This window comes from Pyricularia grisea, assembly GCF_004355905.1.
Source record: "Pyricularia grisea strain NI907 chromosome Unknown Pyricularia_grisea_NI907_Scaffold_11, whole genome shotgun sequence".
Taxonomy (NCBI): domain Eukaryota; kingdom Fungi; phylum Ascomycota; class Sordariomycetes; order Magnaporthales; family Pyriculariaceae; genus Pyricularia; species Pyricularia grisea.
The window spans coordinates 449963-471840 of NW_022156723.1; the positions used below are offsets into that span (position 1 = coordinate 449963).

The window sequence follows — 21878 nt, forward strand, 5'->3', positions numbered from 1 at the left end:
CAGCCTCACAGGCGTACTGGTGAGCGGGTGATGAATTTTGGGTCGCTGACATGTTCCCCAAAACAAAGGTTTGCGCTTCTGAGTGCTCCTTCCAAGTGTAGCTGGTTCGACGTCATGTAGGTGTGGCTTTAACAGCCTATATTGGCCAATGAAAGCCGTTCCGCCAAGAGAAGAGGGGCGCCCATCACTGATCGCACCGCAAAGAATATCCTGGCGTAGCAGTACGTGTTTGGCGCTGTGGGCCTGTTCCGGGTGGAAATTGCGGCCAAGGAAGAACCATGATGAATGAATGCAACATATTCTTCTTCCCTTGCCCCGTTCCTTGTCAACATTAAGCTTACCCCTACTGCGTTTCGGAGTTTGCGGGAAATTAAGGTTCGGTGATGATGATGTCCTGCGTCGATACCCCAAATAATTGCAGTGCATCCCTTGCAGGTATTTTTCAGGGAGCCATTGTGCAAATAACGGGTCCAGTGCCTATTGCAAACTAGCGTGCTACTGCACGTACTGCCTGTAATTATTTTTCGCTCAGTGCCCCATTGTATTACATTCCATGCAATTACCAAAGGTCAGCCTTTTATGCCCCTGCATAACAGTTTTAGCGCACATTGGATGTATAGGGTTCTGACTAGAGCTACACGCGAGGGTTTAACTGTTTGTGGTTTGCAACCATACGGTATGCAGCACATGTTTGCACGACAGCATAGATTTGGTGGTTTCTTGCGTCTTCGTGAGATTAAATTGCTGGGACAGGCCAACTTACTGTAGGAGAACGCTTTATGCCATGCGCACATGTGTCTGTCAGCAAGGCAACTTGAGACGACGATTGTGGTAATGGCATCATCCCTTGGATGTTCAGAGTGTGCGATATGGCGTGTGTCCGAGCCAGATCAGTCTGGCAGCCAAAATAAGCTGCATGCTTCAAGTCGACAGCCACACCTAACCCCTTCCCCTCTCTCCCTCTCTCCCTCTCTCCCTCTCTCCCTCTCTCCCTCTCTCCCTCTCTCCCTCTCTCCCTCTCTCCCTCTCTCGCCTGTGGTTTCGACCTTATCCCTACTTAAAAAGGCCCAACCAACATGTCAAAAATAGTTCTTTTTTGTTCCTTTTGTAAACGACCCTTCCGCAAGCGACCAAAAGGCCAGTCCAATCTCAAGAGGCACATCCAAAGTTGCAAAAAAGCGCCTACACCTCAAGAAGTGCCTTTATTTCAAAAAGTGCCTCTGCCTCTTCATAACCACCAAACTCACCATTTGGTTGTTTGTCTTCGCCCTGAGAGCTTCGAATTCACAATCGATAATGCGCCGCACCTATGCATACAGGTTGACCTCCTGGGAGAAGAGATCTCGAAATCAGCATGGTTTCCGGGACCTGAAGCACTACGATCGTTTCCAAAATTTCATGAGGAAATAGGGAATCAGGTAGTGCTCCATCAATCACTAGTCACGGCCTTCCACCTAGAACATCTGTCCAAGTCAGGCGAATTCACGGTTGACATTCGAGAGTGGAACTCAAACGTATTTGACGAGTTCCCTGGCGACGATTCGACAAAAGTCACCTTCCTCTTCCTTGACACGACCGACGGCGACCCAGAAAAGGCACCGGAGCCCTGGGTGCAAGCATTGCAACTCAAAGACAGAAGAAATATCAATCTCTACCCAAACCAACGAGAAATGGAGGCGGAGCAGGGGAAGGTGGAGCTGATCCGAGTCTTGGACACCATCGCAAAAACCGCTACAGAGTGGAAATTCCAGTTCAGACCCAAGACTTGCTTCGGAACAGGCATCTGTCCGCTGTTTGAGGAGCAAACCACAGTATACAAACGCTCCTGGAGCGCAACTTCATCCCATGTGCGCATCCGAGACGAAAGACAGTCTTCTGTACCATGCTTTCCACTTGTTGACAAGCCGAAAAGCTTTATCACGACGAAACGGAAACGAGGGCAGGTGTCCACCGAGGAGTACACCGTCAATGTACCTTGGTTTCACCAGGAATACATATCTTTGGCGGCTGAAGGGGAGTTCCGCGTATTCCTTACCCCAGGGAGCAGCTCGAAAGGAGTGGTCTTCCACTGGGTTCATACTGCTGTTAACCGCAACAACCCAAAAGTGAAAGATATCGTTCTTGTTACCAAGCCATCCGGAGACGACAGCGAAGAGTTCACGGGAAATAGTACAACTGAGGAGCAGCTCAAAAGATTTGCACTCTACTACTACGAGAGGTTGCGGAAATTGCTACCGGGCATGTCCTTCGACGATGGCGTTCGCCTGGACATTGGAGCCAGTGGGGATGGGAGGCTTTGGGTCATTGAAGTTACTCCATGGTACTCGGCCCATTACTTTTCAGAAACCAGTTTGCCTTGCCCAAATACACAAGTCTGCAAGGCATTCGCTACATCTTTGGCACGTTCTTTGACACGTTCCAAAGTCACAAGTTTGTAAGCGGCTAAGGGCGGACAAGTCAATAGCTCCAATATCAATAAAGTCTTCTTTTTTCGATGTGACCAAGGTACCCATCCACAGTCTCCAATCCAGTTGACATGCTAGGCGCCAGTTGATTATTGTTATTCCAATACCAAGAAACATTCAGTGACATCAAAAGGTCCATCAGGATCGAGCGGGTTGGTTGCGGAGACACAATCACCTTTCCGTCATGCTTTAGGGCTTTATATTCGAAATTAAATGAAGTATTTAGACAACTATAGCACTCGCATGCGCGGTGGCTTGCTTTTGAGCCTTTTAAAAAAATAATGTGGCAATGAAAGCTTTTTTGCCCCTTAGCCATCTCCTACTTTGCTACCTTCTATGCTGTCCACCTTTATCGCCCGTAGGCCCGTACACTGGAGATAGGAGCAACTGCTTCAGCAACCCGTCAGCTGCGTCGAGGAATCGGCCATGCCACTTGTCCTCAAGCTGCTTAAAGACGGACCCGAACCTGTGTTACCATTTTTTGGACCCATAGAGGATGACGCCTTGGTGACGCCAAGTTCATGTGTCGCGGAGCCAATGCCGAAGCTATGCCTTCTGAGCCGTATATTTCCACCATACCCGTCTCCGCCGGAGGGTCCTCTGGATGAGCTATCTCGGAAAGGAGCCCAAAAGTGTTTGGCGAATTTGCTCAAAGTGGGCATGGATCCGCAAATGATGAAAAGGTTGGCTTCGAGAATTCTGGATAAGCAAGTATGAGATGGAGCTTTTATTTATAGCAAAAATGATCAAAAAACAGAAAACTTACGACCAAACGTTTGCAGGCCCTGCATCCCAGGAAATGTCCGTTGATGTCAACAACGCAGGTAGNTAATGCGCCGCACCTATGCATACAGGTTGACCTCCTGGGGGAAGAGATCTCGAAATCAGCATCCTTTCCGGGACCTCTTGCACTGATAGGGAATCAGGTAGTGGTCAATCAATCACTAGTTACGGCCTTCCACCTCAAAGTTATCGTCGTTTGCAAATGCTCGTTTGCGACGAAAACAAATTCGTCCCTGAAATACGGTTTTGAGCAGGGTGAGACGCACTCGTTTTGCACTTCAATGGCGGGGTTGAACATACGACCTTAAAGCCTGTGTTTCTACCCCACCACATGGTTTAGGGTGAGGCATTTTTAGCGCTCACATGCTACTGGTTTTTGTGGAGCATATTGTCCCGCCTTTCTTCCAGTTATTTTTAAAGCTGCTCATTTCCCTCCTCAACGTTCATCTCCTGCCCCATTCCCTTGGTGCTTGGAATCCAAATATTCCTGACGTCAAAGCAACCACAGTTTAGGCATTTCAATTGATCTTCGACCTCTTCAAACGACCTTGTCGATACTATGGGAAACATTTGCCAGAACTGCGGAGGGAAAGGGATAAAAGGGGGTTGTCCAAATTGTGGGAAATAAGGAGCTCCAAATCGAAGTAAGCTTTCTACTGAACCCTCATACTTGGAGACATTCTATCTCGAGTCTGACCTCAGGCCTTCAGTCGCATTCTTGGGATCAGATTCCATTTCCAGATTCCAACCAATCCCAATATCTTTCTTCATTGCCTCGACAATTCCTCTTACGTATCGATTTTCCAACTTCAACTGCGGAAACCCCACGAACATCTCTGGCAACCCAAATATAATAGTCAGGGCTACACCAGTTTCGATTTGATGGTGAATACTGGGGTCGAATAATGTGCTAGAGAAGCTATTAGTTAGTTAAAAATTACACCGGATCGAAATTCACAGTTTGGTTTACCTACAAACCATATGACATTCGTTTACTTGGGTAATTTTTGAGCGCTGAATGATCATTCTTGAACAGAAGCGTCTCCTCTCTCGGAGCCCAATCTACTCCATGGGACCCGACAAAATACCGGACGCTTGCATTCGCAGTGAGTAAATGTAAACCCAAACAACGATCGCGTTGACCATTGTTATGCCGAAGAAAAATGGGAAGTCGCCCTGTTCCATCATCACTATAATAGAAGCAATGCCCTATTATGTACGGTCCTTCACTGGGCGCAAACCACATCCTGAGAAATTCTCGCAGCTGTGCGCTGGCTAAAATAGAACCAAGGATTCCAAGACCCTGGGCGAAGTTGTTTAAATCCTGGAAAGTTTTCAGGCTTTCAGCGGCAAACCTGTTGTTCCAGTGTAAGTATCCGTTCGTATAAAGTCGGTCCCTCATATCGACTAAACCCGAACAGGCCTCATCTCTAATTTGCGTGTTGCAGGCAGCTTGTTTGTTACAGGCCATTGTGCTGAGCTCAGAGGGGAAATTCCTGATCATCATTATTGGAGCCCAGCCACGGATATTTTTGAAGTTGGGATCCGTTGACAGGGCGGTGGGCTGTCCTTTCGAGCTTGTCAATGGTGGATGCGCACACGGGTGCGCATGGAGTAGGGATGGCGGAATGTCTGTATTTGATGATTAATCAACCGTCAACTTGTAGTAAATCCATCAGAGCACTTACCATCTGAAGGTACTTTTAGCGACTGGGTTTGAGAGGGACGCTTCCACAACGGGAACTGTAAAATTTCGGTACTTTTTTTGTCGAGCTTTCGTTTCCCCCCTTCGGTAGAGGTCGTACCGGTTATTGTAGCCCATTGAGGTGGGCTTGGCGAGTGTTGTCCAAGCTGACTGGGAGGGGACAGCAGGTGGCCAACGGGCGGCAGAAAAGGTGTTTGTCCAGGCGGGCTATAACCATGTGCCGACCAAGCACCCCCCAAAGTTGATAGCTGCCTGAGTCCCGGTAGGCGTAATAACGACGAACCTGCTCCGTCTTGCTGAGAAACCCGGTTTAGCGCCTTTTGAACTTCTTCGGCTAAAATTTGGCAGTTGACGTTCTGTAGTTGGTTAATATGATGTTGTGGTAAGACTGAAAAAGCTGTGAAAAGTATAGATGGGATCGTGTCGATAAATGCCGACGGCAACGGTAAATTTGTCGTTTCTGGTATCTGACCGGTAGTAAGTTCGCTGATAGGAGGATGATGTTCGGCCCTATCCAAAGCCAATGTCAGTCACCTCATTACAGATAAGGATTCATTCGTACTTACAGTCTAATCACCTCCGGTCTAGATGATTGAGATGACGTAGACACAGCTATAACACTTGGATGGAAAGAGGAGAAGGCAGCCTCCAGGGGACGGGCAACGAGAGTTGACCCGTCAAGCATCTTCTCATCGTTGGCATCCCTGTCAGCATCGGTCCCGGCGTCCCCCATCTCAACGCTCTGACCAAACCTGCCTATAGCACTTTTGTATGTTGGCTGAGAAGGAGGCAGAGTTAACGATATGGACGACTCTGTGTCGGCTGGCCACGACGATAGAGAGGGTCGCAAGTGTGGTGGGGATGGACTCAAAGTTCGAGCTATGATTGAGTTGTGCGCTGTGGGGCATGCGATCTTAGCAATGTCGAAATCATCGCGCCTGGCATGGGCAGTTACGTCATGGCCCGTTGCGGGGTCTCGGTCCATGGAAGACGTAAGTGCGTGACAGACGGAGACTACCTCCACGCAGGTGTCGTCGTCGCTTTCAACATTGATGATCTTCTCAGCTGCAGTATTGATAACGGCGGAATTGTCGTTTGCTGATGTGAGCTCAAGCCGTACTAACTCACGCCATTTGAGTGCGTCGATTGTCCAGTCTACACCTGCCCCGTTCTCAACAGCATCAATGAACTTCTGGCGATCCTCGACAATCTGGTAGGCGAACGCAAGATGGAAAACTCCACAGTCTGCGTTGTTGGACTGTTGGGGAATCTTGACATTCCTTTGGTGCACCTCTCCTCGGTATCCGATGTCTTTGAGATACTGAGTCCAAAGTGTAAAAGTATGTTCATAAGACCGTGAGGGTGACTTCAAAGAGTCAAGAAAACAGACAGTGTACCCAGTACCCGAAAGCTTGTACATAACCAAAAGGTACCAGTGGGAACACATGTGGATAGGCATCAGGACAAGATCTGATTCCAAAGGATCACCATATTCAGCCTTCCGATCGGACGACCTAGATTGAAGCAAGTGGCTGTTCAAGAAACAAAATTCATAGCGCCTGGCCAGAATATGTATGTAAGCATTGATTATGGCATCGTTGAGCCATTTGTTTTGGTCAAGTCGGTCCAAGGATAGCATGGCATCCTTCAACCAGGGGTTTGCCGTCAAGGTTGGTGAAGATGGAATCGATTCAGTCGATTCAGTTGAGTTAATTGTGGCGTGACTATCCAGCCTGTGGGATCCCGAAGCTGCCGCTGATAGTGGGCGAAGTGGTGTAAACAATGCGGTGGTAGGATCCCCATCATTCCCTTTTTGTTTCTTCGGTGAAGACTCATGTGAATTGGATCTAGGCCGTTTCCTAACGAGTTCAGACGATGACTTGAAATTTTCAGGCTTCGTTGGAAAACAGGGAGGCATGGCATGATTGACAGCGCCATTGACGCGGCAATTCGAGGTTGCCGTCAGGGTTTGGGTTGCTTCGTGGTGAAACGAGGAACGCGGCGATAGAGAGGGCGGCGACAATGCCGGGTTAGGGTCTGTCGAAGGTGATCGCGTTGGATTGTTCGTGACTTCAATTGGGGAGCTGAAGGCAACAGTCGCAGTCTGTGACAGCTCCTCCTTAATGGCGGTGTCGTCTTCTGAGTAGGCCACCTCAGGCGGTTCGACCATATTTGATTTGGCTTCATGTGAAAAATCTCCCGGCGGCGACAATGAGGGTTCTGAATTACGAGATTTTGTAAGAGGTGATGATGGCAGCAGTCTGCGTGAGATTGAGGATGACGATAGTGGTGTCGGAGAAATTGCAGGAACAGATATGCTTTGTTTTTTCGAGATTTCCACCAAGCTGCTTGATAATTGCGGAGAAGTTTCGTTAGCTGTCAGGCCTGGGGCGAAAGTATGGCGCAGCGACGACAGCGATTCTGTCACGAAGTCCATGGCCTCCAGAGTAGTCGTTATATGGGATGATGGCGATGGCGGGCCCTGGCCGGACGGGGTCGGCGTCACATTGCGGTCGCGTGCAGTGTCACGGGCCTGAGAAGACAGTTGGGATGTCGACCGCGGATCCGTCGGCGTCGTGATAGGGTACTCGACTGGGTCGTTGTTCCCAGGGATGATGAGCTTCGAAGAGTCGTGTAATGACGGAGACAATGATGATACCGCCAATTTCCGTTGAACAGCATAGTCCTCAGATAGTTCCTGAGTCGGAGGACGTGAAATTGCCCATGGGGATTGCGGGGTTGTGTTTGCCAGCTGGGAAGATTGCGAGTCTTGTTGGCAACATGATGATGACGATTGCGACGGTGGTAATGATGTAATGAGCGAGCTGGTATCTGAAAACGAGTCGTGCGAGGGGAGTTCCCCGGAAGGAGAGGATGGAACTGCGGATTGACCGGTTGCCATGCAATTGCTCGTGCTGGTGTGGCTGTTTGACAGGGCGGCCAATGGCGAAGTTGGTCCCGTCTGTGGAGCTATCAGGTTTGGGGTTTTTGCCGCAAAGTGCTCGCGGACAAGAAGCCCGTATTTGTCGAGGCAAAAGCCATTGGATGTAGAGCCATCCGATACAGAGTTATAAAACTTGACGAAATCAGCATCATCCGCATTCGACGCGGTAGACTGTAGATTTGTCAAGTCTGACTGTTCGATCGGGTTGATATCGTTTTTGACCGGAGGTGTTCGTCCTCCACCATTTATTCTCTGGAAGATCCAATAATTCAAAAGCCTCGCCGCCAGCTTCCAATTTGGAACCTTATTTGCGGCAGTGCGGAGCAGATCACAATATTTTCTCCCCTTTGAGAAAAAAGCGTAGTGCTTGGCAACGTCCACGCCCCATTTTTTACTCACAGCAAGCACACACTTGAGGGACCTATCCGCTGCACTTGAACTCACAGCCTTGTTGAAGTCTTCCCATGCCTGACTCGACTGAGGAACCGTTCCAAAAGGGATCTGATAAACGGCAGAGACCAAGTGAAGGTTTGATTGTGCCTTCAAGAGTCGATCCCGGGCACGTTCACACTTTTGCTCCTTTTCCTCGGAAGATAGCCTGCTCAGAGATTGAGAAAATTTCCGGATCTCTTCTGCATCGTCATCCTGGAGCAAGCTGAGAGCCGTCTCTAGTTTTGTGTGGTTTTTTCTCTCTGGCATATTTGAGCGTTCTGTGCTAGTAAAAGTAACGAGCTTCAAATAAAAGTTTGATAAAAGTCAAGCTAAGGGAAAGCAGAACCACAAAAAAGCAGTATTAAAAAGATTCTGGGTCTCCAGCTAGCCTCTCATCTCCTGTGAGTGGTCGAAAGACTATCCTTGTTGCATTTGGCCAGGATACCCAAGAGGTGCGGAGGCGGGGCCTCTTCCGAAGTATCTGGTGGAAGCTTTCTGGCGTACATTTCATACCCAATCCACCAAAGACTCCCACCAGCTACTTATACATTGGAAAGCGGAGCCAAAATTCGAACTTCGACCAAGATGTGCCATGGCAGATCATCTGGTACCTGAAGAGCTTCCTTTACCAATCCTGTCGCCAGCTTAGCCGCACACCAATGTGTAATCTGCAGCTCATCACCGTATCACACATGGTGTACGCTGAGAAAGCGGATCCCTCCGGAGGCTATCCGCTTCTGGAAATAGGTCCGCCATCTCCACGCTTTCCCAGCCTAAATCCTCGTATCGGCTTGGCACCCTCTTGGAATCTGGACGGGCTGAGACTTCATGCTTTCGCTCCCTGGCAAGTCCCCGTGAAGTTACAGGAACACAGCCGCTGCTTGTCAACTCTATGTCATGTGATTACTGTGCTGTCTGTCTCCCGGCTTCTGTTATCGGTGCTTCCCCGGTCTCTATCCTTGAAAGAGGCACGGTTCACGTTAGTGTTCCAAAGTGACGTATACGCTCATCCGCGGTACCTTTCAACGATCGCGGCACCGCCTCAAGCACGACCTGAACAAGTTAGTCTTTCCTGCGTGCAAAGTAATTGATTTCTGCTCTGCCATCGGGGACTGGGACCTGGGACTGAAGTCCCGGTCAAGCTGATCGCACATCCCTTCGACTTGGATGACACATGATTTACCCAATCAAGCTCGCAGAAGGCTGATGTTCCTACTCAAGGAACACCAGGTGGAAATCATCCGGAGGTGGGGTGTGTGATGGGAAGCAAGCACTTCACAATAGGTATAATGTGGAACCCAAATCGTGGCAATGTGGGGCAAATTAGCTAGGGCTACCAGTTTGTTGCGGATGAGACATTATCAGGCCTGTTTGTCCCTGCGCTGCAAAGCCTCGATCCCAGCACGACTTGCGGCCGGGTGAACACCCCTGCTGGAATTGCCTGCATAGCTGTCCGTAAACACACGCCGGGATGGCTTTCCAAGAGAACATACATGTAGGACTAAGTGTCAGAGGCGAAGTTGATTTTAAGGGGACCTTTCGTTACGGGCTCGTTCCTATTGGTCTTCACCTCCACGGAGTCTTTGGAAAGTATGATTACTGGGTAGCATCCCGGGACTTACTGCACGGTACAAAGCTCTTAACCATCCTCCTGTGACCGCAGATGCACTCATCAGGAGGCCTCCGTGATTAATTGTGCCTGTTTGGCGTTCCGGCACTTAGCTAGGAAACATTTATCTCATTCTGCGCCTAGATAGACAAAATGAGGTCATGCAGCCTCTGAGGAATACTGAAAGAGCCATAATGGTAAGCCAAGCCTGGGCAGACATGCAACGGACTTCTTTGCTAACACGTCGCAATTTCACAACCCATGCACAGCCGCGTTGGCGAACCATAGAAAGTATCACGCAACAATCAACTCTTTAGATTTCCACGCCCGTCAGGTTGCAGGCCCAACTCGACACGGGAGTGAGCTCGCCAGAAGTACCCCAGAGGGCATGTGCGACCCAGTTCAGGAAAATATCGGAATAGTTGGCAGTCCTTTCTCATAGAATCAGCTGGTAGATACGTAGGCTATCAAGAAGTATCTTCAAGACATGGGAAGAGTCCTTTGACAAATCTGGTTTCCAACGGATAACCGGATCATGCAGCTTCCAGGCACGCGATCTTGGGAAAAAGATAATCCTCAGGGCTGCATTTTGGATCCGGATGTAAGCTCGCACCTGAGCAATTCATCCCTGAAATGCCGCCGACACCCCCCCCCACATCATCGTCGCCCTCCCAAAGAAAGAGATCCTCGGACATACAAGAGGAGACTCAATAATCCCGAGGCATCCGTCCAAGACCGTAATGTCCTTTCGATCATTTCCCAGCCTAGCGGAACACGCGCTCAACGAGTCGCCGATCCACGAGCCCAATCAAACGAGCCCTCGATCTCAAGTTCCTCGCAAAGCCCGTATTGTTCGAAGACTTAAGCGACAACCATTTGGCACAACTACCTACTGATGTACATGGCAAACACAGTTTCCAGAGTGCAGAAGCGGGTAATCAGATGCCAACTGGCTTGTCCTCACATATTATTGGTCATATCTTACATGAGGCATATTCGACAGTGCAGTGGGAAGGATCTTCACATTGTAACTGTCTTGTGCGAGGTGCAATGCAAATTTTTACACATCCGCCACCAAAGCGAATTATTACTGACAGTAAATGTACCCAGATCCTCCCTACATGCTATTCGTATTCCTCATGGTTGATGGGTTCCATTGATGTTTCCGGGTACTCAATGGTCTTGTGGGTGTGGGTCAAAGACCCACATAAGTACACCGCCGTTGCTGCACGCCCTACTCCCATCGGGAGAATAAGACAATGCCAAGGAAGCGGACCTCTACACCGACGCAAGCAACTGGGCCTGCGCGGCCCAAGGTGGTGGTGTGTTCCGCCATTTGGCGGAGTAGCCTTTTCCATTCCTTCTCATATTCCTCTTCGGAAAGACACCGCTCTTTCCCTACCCCCAGTTCGGAAGTGAAATGAGCCGTTGGCAATTACTTGCGCGATTTTCCTTCTGTTTGGTCCTTGCGCCAGGCCAGGGTCTGTCTCACCCTACATGTCCTTTCCTGGAGTTCCTCCCGTGTAGAAGCGTGGCTGGCCCGATACTTCTCGGGGCCAGCCCTGGACTGGGTCGGTCAGGACCACGGGGCTAACCCCCGCCTACCCTCTCTCCTAGACAGACTTTAGGTTCCTCATCTCAGAAACATTTGTATCTCTACACCTTTGTTTGACCCAATGGTCGATGCAGAAACGGCCTAAACTTCTTGGCAGCTAATAGCAGCAGGCCCAGCTGTTTACGAATCAGGCCTAGCTGACTTTTTAGTGCAGTGCAAATGTCCCTTCGTCCCGGGGCGTCAGAGTTTTCCAGTCATCGTGCATGGCTTTCGTTCCCAAAACACCGCTACTTGCCAAAGATTGTCCATCACTACTCAGAAACCGTTTAATGAAGAAAAAGTAAAGATACCTACACAGGCGATCGAAAAGCAAAATGGCTGGCAAAATACGAATCCTACGGCGGACACCAAATAATAAATAAGATCCTTTTTTCCATACTTTCTTATTCTAACGTACATTCGTGTTATCATCATATCATAACAATGGACGCTGTTCTCGACAGCTGGATCACCAGCACCAAGGATGACGAATGCGAACTTATTGTACGCTCTCCTGGGGCAGTTTTTTATCTTCAATGGAGACCCTCAGAGTTGAAAGATGCACAACTTGTCGCTGATTTCTACAAATTTCTCACCATTCTAAAATCAGACGATGACAGCGATGACCACGAGGAGGCGGGGGATCACAAACAATCAGTGGCAGAGAAACTCAAACAGCCCTTCGATGCGGTTGTTTCGGCTCTCGCCCCGCAGCCACCAAAGCCGCCATTTACACTACATCATTGGGTTTACCCCGAGTGGTTTTCGTTGGTCGCAACTGGTGAAGGAAACAGGATTCTACCAAGGAGAGATGACAAAAATCCTCGTATGCCTCCTGGGCAGCCTCGGCAGTCTATGCAGGGGCTTGAATTGGACAAATGGGTGCCAAAATGGTATTCATCGCATGAGGTCCAAATCATTCCAGAACCCAGAAAACCCCCGCTATTGTCAACTCCGTCCAAAGTTCTAGTAGAAGGAAAAACTTGCCATTTCAAAGGGTCCAAACCTTTAGCAACCTTTCGCGAACTAGAAACTTTCCGCAATATTGCAGACGCGCTAGCTACCAATCGAATCTCACCGGACACGCGGATCTCTCGTCTTCATGGTCTGGTTTGCGACCGCAACGCTTCCAACCAAGAACGCATCGTTGGACTGCTTCTAGTGTACATCGAGCCGAAGATCACTACTGCACCTAGCACTCTGGCGAATGCCGCTTGGTCAGCCAGCAAGGAAACTCTTCAACGCTGGGTCACGGAGCTGGCAACCCTGGTCCTTACCCTTCACAATGCTGGAATACTATGGGGAGATGCGAAACCGGATAACGTTTTAGTTGACAAGAATGACAACTTGTGGTTGACTGATTTTGACGGCGGTTATACCCCCCCTTGGGTTAGTATTGGGAACAGTGGGACAAAGGAAGGTGACCTCGAGGGCTTGAAGAAAATTCAAGCTTGGTTGTTTAATTTTGTTGTCAAACAAAAATAATTAGAGGCCGGGTAGGGCTAGGGCCACGTCTTCGGGTTTAAACGTGTGTCAAGGTTATGTCTACGGCGGGAAATAAGGCAGAAAGAAAAAGAAGTGAATGAGGCTCGACTGGAAGCTCTTAGAGGGCTATCTCCGAATTCATTCTGCGTGCTGACACTACCGGGGTTGATTGCGGATATCATTTGTGCTGAAACTCGATTCAGCTAAAGTCCTACAACCTCTAAGCTCGAGTCTGTTTTAACCGTGACACGGCACACATGGGCGGGCGTCAACCAATTGTAGCAAAGGGAAATTTGCTCTCGTTCGGGGTAGGACGCAACATGCGAAACCTAGTCCAGCTTGTTTCAAAGAGGCAAGGCTTGTGGGTGACGCGCCTGTTTCTTGTAAAAAGCCACGAAAAGAAAGAGTGAAAGGTAGGTAAAAAGCCATATTGTTGTGTTGATAGATGCTTATGAAAGTAAAAAAACCTCTTTGTTGGAGGGGAGGAGCCTCCGTATTTATTTGCAAAACATCGCATATATTTGCGTTATTACAAATCAACGCATTAACGCATTGCGTTTCATAATTTGCCTTAAGGCATTGACGCATTTGCAACCCGGAAATCCATAGTTCCGTTGTTTTGCATTTGTAATGCATTTGTGACTTACCGTATTTCGCAATTGCAATACATTGCACAAATGGTTGCATAATTTTAATGCTTTGCATTATATTTGTTGCGCATGCATATAATTTAATAATTTGTAGTATATCCAAAATAGGTAATACTATATATTATATTTTATATCTCTGTGGTTCTACCGGTCGGCGCCAGTTGCAAATTTAACAACCTATGGCTAACTTGGCAGGCGCTATCCACTGCATCCGGCAGGCACCTCATGCGAATTGATTGCGTAGGTTTGCGGGTTCCGTTTGGAGCTACTTCCGTGGTACTCGTTGGACCGTGCTCTTTTGGGCAAGCTCTGGTCACGCTCGAGCAAGGACAGTGAAGACATGGAGATAACACAGATTCTTTTGTTCCAGGCGCAGATTTATAAACGAAAAAACTACGCTGTAATTTTCCTAGTCAAAGTTCCTTTTTTTGTAATCTCACATGATTTGCCAACCTGCACTTTTATTCGCCCATTATCAACTGGTGTCACGTCGTGGATTACTTAGCTTTGCCAAGGGACAGGAAACTGGTGGCTTTGTAGCCCTGCACGGCGCTGAAAAGCCAATTCATACCTAACTAGCTAGGTAGGCTATGCAAAAAGGGATACGGGTCTTGTATCCCCAGAGTCGATTCAAGTGAACCGGTGTTGGTGTTCTGTTGGGCGAGTGGACAATTGGGCAGAGAGACATGATCGATACGTGTGCATGTGAATACTGACCCCCATTTTCACATGTCTGCCTTCGGTGCTTTTTCTTCTCAGGGTAGTATTTTGTGCCCGTCCTTGATTACACACAGACACGGGACACAACGCCACAAAACAGCACAAAAAGAGGGTGGCATCAATGCACCTCTGTAACCTGCATATACTATGTTAGAAAGATTGGCAGGAACTAGGCAAGGTGCAACAGTACGCTAATGGTCGCAGAAATGTAGCTGCGAAAAGCCAAGATCCATTCCAAACTGTCCATGTTATGCTACATTTAGCCGAAGTATGGAGTTTAGGGGGGTCCAGAAAATAGTCGGCAGCTCGCTCTCTTCTCCCTCTGCCAATTTTATCTTTCCAGCTCTAGTTATCTTTTCGTCTGTTAGTCGCGCCTCGTCGGCGTTTCCCCCGTCCTCATTTGCCCATGCCTGCCAGGCTTGCCTTCGCAAATTCCTCCGCCGTTGCAACTACCCAGAAATCTAGCCCGATGGACTTTGCAATCGTACGAGTCGGCTGCTTGGGACCAACCCAAATGACAACAACTCCGGATTCCCGGTCGATATCTCGCGCCAAACCCGCCACCAGCTGCCGAGCTTTTGATGTAGTTTGGTTTCTTGTTTGATGTGAGAACTGGCTCGACGAACGATTTAACAAGCTGTGAAACGAGAGTTGGCGCTTTTAGCAACACAGGGAAGCGGAACATCATTTCGAATGGAGCTTAATCGACCGACCACTTACCAGTACTTGGGGACTGTGCGTTGTGGGCTCCTCAAAGAAGGGTTTGCAAAACCGTGATTTTCGACAAAACTGTGGGCCAGTATTTTTGTTAACAAAGCGCTACCAAAGTAACTCATAATAAATGGATTTGAGTATATTATCAACATAACCACGAAAAAGGTCAAGAAACGAAGCTATATTAACACAGTAAATTGCGCTGTAGATATCTATCCCAGGAGATTTGGGTCAATTGCCCTATTCGAGTCTCCCAAGCGGCCACAAGGCGACAAGAGTACTCCCAAGTCGTCACCTATGCACCCCAGTATTGGAGGCGAGGAAAGTTCCCAGATTGGGCGTACATTGTAAGGATCCATGGGAGAGATATCTGTTTTGTTGTATTTTGACCCCGTTGAATCGCCTGGTTCTTTTCTCGATACAACTGAAGTGGTGTGATTTGGCGGCTATCCGACTTGCAGCGTACTTGGCTCGTGAAAATCGTTCAAGGGAGGGAAGTGCTTCTGGATATCGCGGAGTGTTTGTAGCGGTAGCTTGACCACCCAACTTGGAGAGTACTGGAGTACTGTCGACTGGAAATAAACCGGTATCTTCAAACCCGCTCGTTATATGGCCGTGCTTGAATGCGGTTTTCCAACATCTCTAAAGTAAAGACATCCTCATTAGTTTACTGCTAATTTGATAGACGGATCGAAAAATACGTACTTGAAGTGGAGAGAAGTGGCGCTGACTTCAGAACAGGCGTATTGTGACATTTGGACCATGAGATCACCAGACCCTAACCCTGACCCCTGACCAACGACCCACCAGGGTGATACCTTTATCTACGTCGCGTCAAGCTCAAAACTTTGTTTGTTTCCTTTCTTCTCCTCAGAGTAGAATCTTCGTCGATAAGTGCTAATAGACTAGCTTCCGTGCTATGCTTACCCTGGCCGTGACACGTATTACGGTAATCGCCGTTCGGACAAGTGGAAAAAATCTTTACTATGGCTAGCATCGCTTGAAACCGACTGCCAAAATGATGACGAGACACGGAGCAGCCCGTATAGAGCCCGTCCCTCGAGAAGAATGCTACGCTCCTTGTGTCAATGCCGGGGAATGACTAGCTTCTCACCAACAAGTAACAGGTACCTGGCCCATGAGACGCCAGCGAATGCTAATGAGCAATGCTCTAATTATTACCTTTTACGACATAGAAAATAAAGACTTCTTTCAAAACAGGTAATGTAACCCTGAACGCAAACCTAGAAAAAAAACCAGTTTAACAACTTTTGATAGCGAGCTAGTGACAAGCATTAATAAGGGCTTCCAAGAAACTGTATACCAGGAACTAAAGTTTGCAATTTGACCTGCCCGCAGAAGACCTCAATTGCCTTCTTCATACCAAATGGTTTCTTCACCTTCAAAACGGTAATATCTCTGATGTTCTTCGCTCCAAATCCATGGGGATTCGGCATTCGCCGCAGGTCGCTCATACAAATGCTGAGTATATCCCCGTTGGCCCACAACCTCTTGTAGACTGATTAGGGAGAAATGATTTAGTTAAAAGATCAAATCTTAAAGAGTGATCACATAACTTACCCAATAGCTGAAATGCATGCTGGACAGACTGGGTGACGGCATCCCGTGCATCTCGCGATCCCAGAATTGATTTGGGACAAACATTGACAACAATCCCAGCCGTATTCCTTCAAGTACCATAAATGGCATTGGGGCCTCTCGCAGTACCCGCCGGTTATGGTATTGTTCGTGGGAGGATTTTTGCAAGGAAGCAGGTGCCCTGAAGTTCTATGCCGGCGATTTGCCGTTACAGCTTGTGGGCAATCCTCAGGAATCGAGGGGTCTATACGTGAATCTTTCACGTGCTGGCATTGGTATTTTTCGTTAACTTTAAAGCACATCAAGGCGGGTAGATGTGAAGAATTTGTTGTTGACACAGAGCCTTGTAAAATAAGAATTCTGGAATGAATGTGATTCTAAAATGCCAAATCCAGCCTGATCCAACATGGGAAAGACTCAGGTCTTAAATATTCATCAAGGCAGTTGTTGTAGAGCGTGGCTCGTGGCTAAGGGGGTGTGGAGCACAGTAAATGTCGAGAATGTGGTCGAAAGGGTGCGATCTGGAGCCAATTGGAATGGAATCCGTGACATGAACGTCGAAAACTGGCTGTAAAGTTAGGAGCAGCGCATCGCATTTTCTAGGTGGTAGGGGTTTTGCTGTTGACAATCACCAATACTCGACTGTGGAGTATAAGTCAGTCAAACGGAAATCCAAAATGTAGTCCTCGATCACCTCACCTCGCAGCAGGTGGGCTTAATAATACCATTTCTGCACCTGTGATTGGACATCTGCGGTCTGCAATCAGTCACATCTCACCGAGCCTGTATACCCTCGCTTAAACGCGTCACAGCTGCAATGGTAGGGCTCAGCACCCACCGACTTTCCTTTTTGAGCAACCATCCATGACCGCTGAAGGATCGCTGAGACAAACACGCTTCGTCAACTCTCATCAATTTGTGAGAGTTAATAGATAATTTACACATTTCCTTAGCTACCCAAGCTGACTTCCTTCTGGCCACCGGAATGTTACCTCGGCCATCCGGGTCGGATGATCGTAGTCACTGCACATTAAAGTCAACTCATCACCGGGGTTCACGAACAGCCCGCCGAGCAAACATGGGCATTGATTGACCTGGTTGGTCCACGGAACATGCATCCGGCCCGGATATAGATATACACTTTAGGTGTGTAAGGACAGGGATTTCGGAATTGCAGTCAGCCCAGAAACACCCCGTTTAGCTTATGGTAGCGGTGCCCCCTCTGGCCAACCTGCGACGGCTTATGACAAACGGGTCCATCAATGAAAAGGCAAATAACTTTTGTAAGCAGACGCACAAGATGAGGGCCTGGGCCAATGCATGTAACGAGCCAATAAGCCTGGGCATGGTTAACGTCTTTGCCCGACTGTATTAGATCGACTGGCACGTGCGCCTTACCGCCAGCGATAGCTTACCGCTGCAAGTGTTCCTAACAACCTGGACAGCGTCCGGGTGAGGTCCCTCTTGCTCTAGAATCTTTGATCACCCCAGCAGATTATAAAGTGGTGTTTCATTTGCCGGTGTGAATTTGGGAGCATGCTCGAACACCCATGTAACGGCATCCATCCCAATAGGCTCTACTTCCGACAGGTTCTGATATTGCACAACTCCCAAATGCCCCAAGCATTAACACACACGTTGAAAAGAGTCGGAAATATTCCTCAAATACATAATAAACTGCCAATAATTCGCCTAAAATGAAGGCGACCCGGTGGAAACATGGACAGGCTGCGATGTTTAAAAGGCTTCAAACCAGTCAATGCCCCTTTATCTTCCTTCTTTCCAATAATGAGGTTGCGCGTTTTGCAATGGCAGCCGCAACAGGGCAATGAGGGACGGTCCAGGAAGCTCGACAATAAGATCTGAGCTTATTTTCTTTGTGCTTAAATAAGGCCCCACCTTATCTATGTTTCCATTACAGGCGTATATAGGGCAAGATGCTGAAGCAAACATAGCAGCTCATGCTGCCTTGGGCATCCGGTCAGATTGGCTACTCGGTTAAAAGTAATTTGGACAGTCTTTGTCCTTGTTCCACATTGCTAACTACTTCTCCACTTGGTTCTTTTGTGATATTAAGGATGTAGATCGGGGAGAAAACAATAGCAGAAAGCGTTTTGTAACGAGTTCGTTCCTATCATCTGCCAGCAGAAACTAGAGCAGGAGTTTGATGTGGCGGCCAACCTCTTGGATGAAGCGCAACGGAGGTTCTCTGCGTCAAGAACTGGAGAGAATCGAGAATCCGCCCATCGCCCGGGACCTCATTGACTTCATAGTCTCTTTTTGTCTTGGACGAGACAAAGCGGCCGACAGCAGAAGAGGCGTTGCGACACCCTTTTCTGGCCTAAGTTTGGACGAGAAGGTTTGGAATTCTGCTTTGGGTTAATGTGATCTCTGCCCGTCACCTTTATATGCCGATTTCGAAAGTGCTGAGATAAATCGTAAGGCTATAAAGAACTTTTGCCTGGCTCCTTGTTATGTAAATAGCCCCGAGAATAAGGGCCACGTCCCAGTTTCAACAGAGGTGGCAAGACGGAAAACCCACAACACAGCTCTTGGCAAAGCAGACCCGGCGATTGGGCGATAGGCAGCAAACTGTAGGGTTCAGCATCGCACGGTGACAACAGGGCTATTGGGGCGGGCACCCGACGAAGTTGAAGGTTATCAGAGACGATAGGACATTGCTTGAGTTTATCCCTTCATAAAGTTGATATTTTCCTTCCGGTCTCCGGTTGAAATTGCTCATCAGTATCATCTCAACATGACATCCTGGACGGCCTTACACAGCGCGAGTAAAGTTTTTGTGACTTGGGAAGGTGGCTCATGATGGCTTGATTGTAAGTAGGGCATACTGGCGAACTACCAAACGATGGTAGTAATTCGATAACGTAAAGCTTCTAACAAGTAACTATAGTACACATGCGCCCATGGGCACTGCTCCGGTACAAGCCGAAATCATGGCATCAAACGCGAGATTCAGTGTGTCGTCATAATCAACCCTAAACTGCAAAATTGCGCGGCAAGATGAAACGTTATCAGGCTCAACCAGATACAAACAGTCCGACAATGACAGAATTGACATTGTCTCCGAATCCGCGTATTTTGCTATGGTGGGCAAAAGCTGGGCTCCATCAAAACCGTCGACGGATCTGCTCAAGAAAAGTCTTAATATCGAATGGCTGTTATGTATCATTGCCGTCATGAGTGGCGAGCGTCCGTTGGCTGCAAGGTAGCCTAGATTGGCCCCTTGTTCGAGTAATATTCTCGCACAGTCGATATTTTGCGAAATGGCTGCTGAATGCAATGCCGTTAAGCCCTCGGGATTGAGCGCATCAATATCAGCGCCAAATTCAAGAAGTAAACTGACCATCCCGGGCAAACTGTTCAAACATGCCGAGGTGAGGGGGCTACCTCGCAATAAACCTTCTGGTATCTTTGGATCAGGGCATGCCCCAGCCTCAAGGACAATGCGAAGGGCTTCGACACTATAGCTATCGACTGCATGCAGGATTGTTGTACGGCCAGTGATGTCCATCGAATTTGCGTCGGAGCCGAAAGTTATCAAACGCCTCATTTGATCCAGTTGGGCTCGAGCTGTGGCCCAGTCGAGCGCGGTGCGGCCTTGTGCATCTATATCGAAGACCACGCTTGGGTGCTCGTCAAGTTCGCTTTCAAGTCACCTCGATGACAGATCCAGGACGATGCGGTGGATCTGAGGAAAGTCTTGCTCTTCCAACCAATCTCTGTCTTGACGTTTAACGCAACAAAGCGCCTGCTCGTGGGATTTGGTGTACATCTTGCGGAGTTTGAAATAGCCCACAATTTCGTACGACCTATTGCGATATTCCATCTGCGATAAGCCTTGTTCATGCAAGGTGGAGGAAAGAGTTGCATTCTGACTTACTCATTGTCCACGTAGGCCCCTTGATCGACTAAAAATCGAACAATCTCATAGTTGTGCATTCCACTGTGGCCACCATATAGCGCCCACTTGAAGTAATGTTAGCCACTTATCATATCACCATATTATGGCTTTTGATGAAGAAGAGCGTGGGTGTAACTTACTCTTAACAGACTAAACCCACGAGAATGGCTCTCGTCCCTTGGGGATGCAAGACCTAGAGAAAACAAGCGCTGCAGACCCCCAATGTCTCCTTTGACACAAAACTGAATTGACTCGGCGGTATCCGAAATCTTTCTTGGCAGTACAAGTTGAAGTTGAGGCCGTGGAAAACTCGGCTGCTTCGATGCCAGAGCCTGGCAAACGGGAATTAGGTCACATTTAGTCGCTTTGCACACGTCGCAAGTCCCGCCAGTGATGGTGACCAAGTGAAACAAAGTGTCTTGTGACAGTTTTGAAAGCTCCTCTGGGCTAGTTTTAGCCCAGAGATATGCGCGACGTTGGAGAACGCAGTCTCGGAATGCCCGGCCGACCTTTGCCATTTGTTGTGCACGTGGATCTTTCTTGAGAATGTTGCAAAGTTGTTCAATCTCTTTGTTTGTCGATCGTTCATAATTTCTGAATGTGGCAAGGCCGCTGCTGCCGAAAGGCATGAACGGCAAAAAATCCTTGATCATGAGAAGCCTGCGTGTCTGTGTCAACCAAGACCTAAGAGAGGCCGGTGTTCGCTGTGAGGGAAGATGTGGAGATATTCGATCAATGATGGCTTTTGGTACCAAGGGGTCCGGAGCCTTCTCATCCAATTTGAGCATTAAATTGCTGGGGCAGTTCAATCAGTAGAACACTCTTTGCCATGTGCATATATGTCTGCCAGCAAGGCGATTTGAGATGACGATTGTGTAATGGCATAATGCCTTGGATTTCCAGAGTGTGCGGTATGGCGCGTGTCCGGGCCAGATCAGTCTGGCAGCCAAAATAAGCTGCATGCTTCAAGTCGACAGCCACACCTAACCCCAAGCATCCTCCACCATTCATGGGTCAGACCCACCTTTGTTAGCGATTTACACCCAAACACACCAATAAGCTTAACAGCTGAAGAATTTTCGCCCTCCGGGCGCCGGTCGTCATGGCCTCACCAGAGGTCTCAAACCGCCGCGCGCGCCCGCAGAGCACGCCGCAGGCTTTGCCGCCGGGCCAGGCCGAGTCGGAACACGTATCTCTCGACACGCGCACCGCTAATGCGCCTGAGCCGGCCGGCCGCGGAAGGTACTCCAGCCTCC

At 48.6% G+C, this 21878-nt stretch overlaps 5 protein-coding genes across 5 annotated transcripts; 2 read left to right on the top strand and 3 right to left on the bottom strand.

Moving 5' to 3' along the window:
• Positions 1-1296: 1296 nt before the first annotated feature.
• On the top strand, positions 1297-2438 carry PgNI_12338 (uncharacterized protein; the record flags this gene model as incomplete). Its single annotated transcript, XM_031132288.1, has 2 exons — positions 1297-1384; positions 1441-2438. 2 exons carry the CDS (start codon positions 1297-1299, stop codon positions 2436-2438), a joined length of 1086 nt encoding a protein of 361 aa, XP_030976182.1.
• A 3077-nt stretch (positions 2439-5515) lies between these two features.
• PgNI_12339 (uncharacterized protein) lies at positions 5516-8596 on the bottom strand (the record flags this gene model as incomplete). Its single annotated transcript, XM_031132289.1, has 1 exon — positions 5516-8596. The coding sequence occupies one exon, from the start codon at positions 8594-8596 to the stop codon at positions 5516-5518; it is 3081 nt and encodes a 1026-aa protein (XP_030976192.1).
• A 3380-nt stretch (positions 8597-11976) lies between these two features.
• Positions 11977-13093, top strand: PgNI_12340 (uncharacterized protein; the record flags this gene model as incomplete). The annotated part of the gene is made up of 2 exons (XM_031132290.1): positions 11977-12921; positions 13022-13093. 2 exons carry the CDS (start codon positions 11977-11979, stop codon positions 13091-13093), a joined length of 1017 nt encoding a protein of 338 aa, XP_030976257.1.
• Positions 13094-16310: 3217 nt separating this feature from the next.
• On the bottom strand, positions 16311-17002 carry PgNI_12341 (uncharacterized protein; the record flags this gene model as incomplete). Its single annotated transcript, XM_031132291.1, is given in 3 exon segments — positions 16311-16620; positions 16683-16789; positions 16800-17002. The coding sequence occupies 3 exon segments, from the start codon at positions 17000-17002 to the stop codon at positions 16397-16399; spliced, it is 534 nt and encodes a 177-aa protein (XP_030976284.1). The 3' UTR covers positions 16311-16396.
• A 3190-nt stretch (positions 17003-20192) lies between these two features.
• PgNI_12342 (uncharacterized protein) lies at positions 20193-21532 on the bottom strand. Its single transcript, XM_031132292.1, has 3 exons — positions 20763-21532; positions 20602-20687; positions 20193-20530 (listed from the first exon to the last, which is right to left on the bottom strand). The coding sequence occupies exons 1-3, from the start codon at positions 21408-21410 to the stop codon at positions 20374-20376; spliced, it is 891 nt and encodes a 296-aa protein (XP_030976283.1). The 5' UTR covers positions 21411-21532; the 3' UTR covers positions 20193-20373.
• Between the last annotated feature and the right edge of the window lie 346 nt (positions 21533-21878).

What these genes read in the sequence shown, in the direction of transcription:
- PgNI_12342 (XM_031132292.1), bottom strand. Translation starts at nt 21,410, where the DNA reads ATGCTCAAATTGGATGAGAAGGCTCCGGACCCCTTGGTACCAAAAGCC. An exon ending in GTGGGTTTAGTCTGTTAAGA is followed by an intron (nt 20,688 to 20,762) that starts GTAAGTTACACC and finishes CATTACTTCAAG; the next exon opens with TGGGCGCTATATGGTGGCCA. An exon ending in GGGGCCTACGTGGACAATGA is followed by an intron (nt 20,531 to 20,601) that starts GTAAGTCAGAAT and finishes ATATCGCAATAG; the next exon opens with GTCGTACGAAATTGTGGGCT.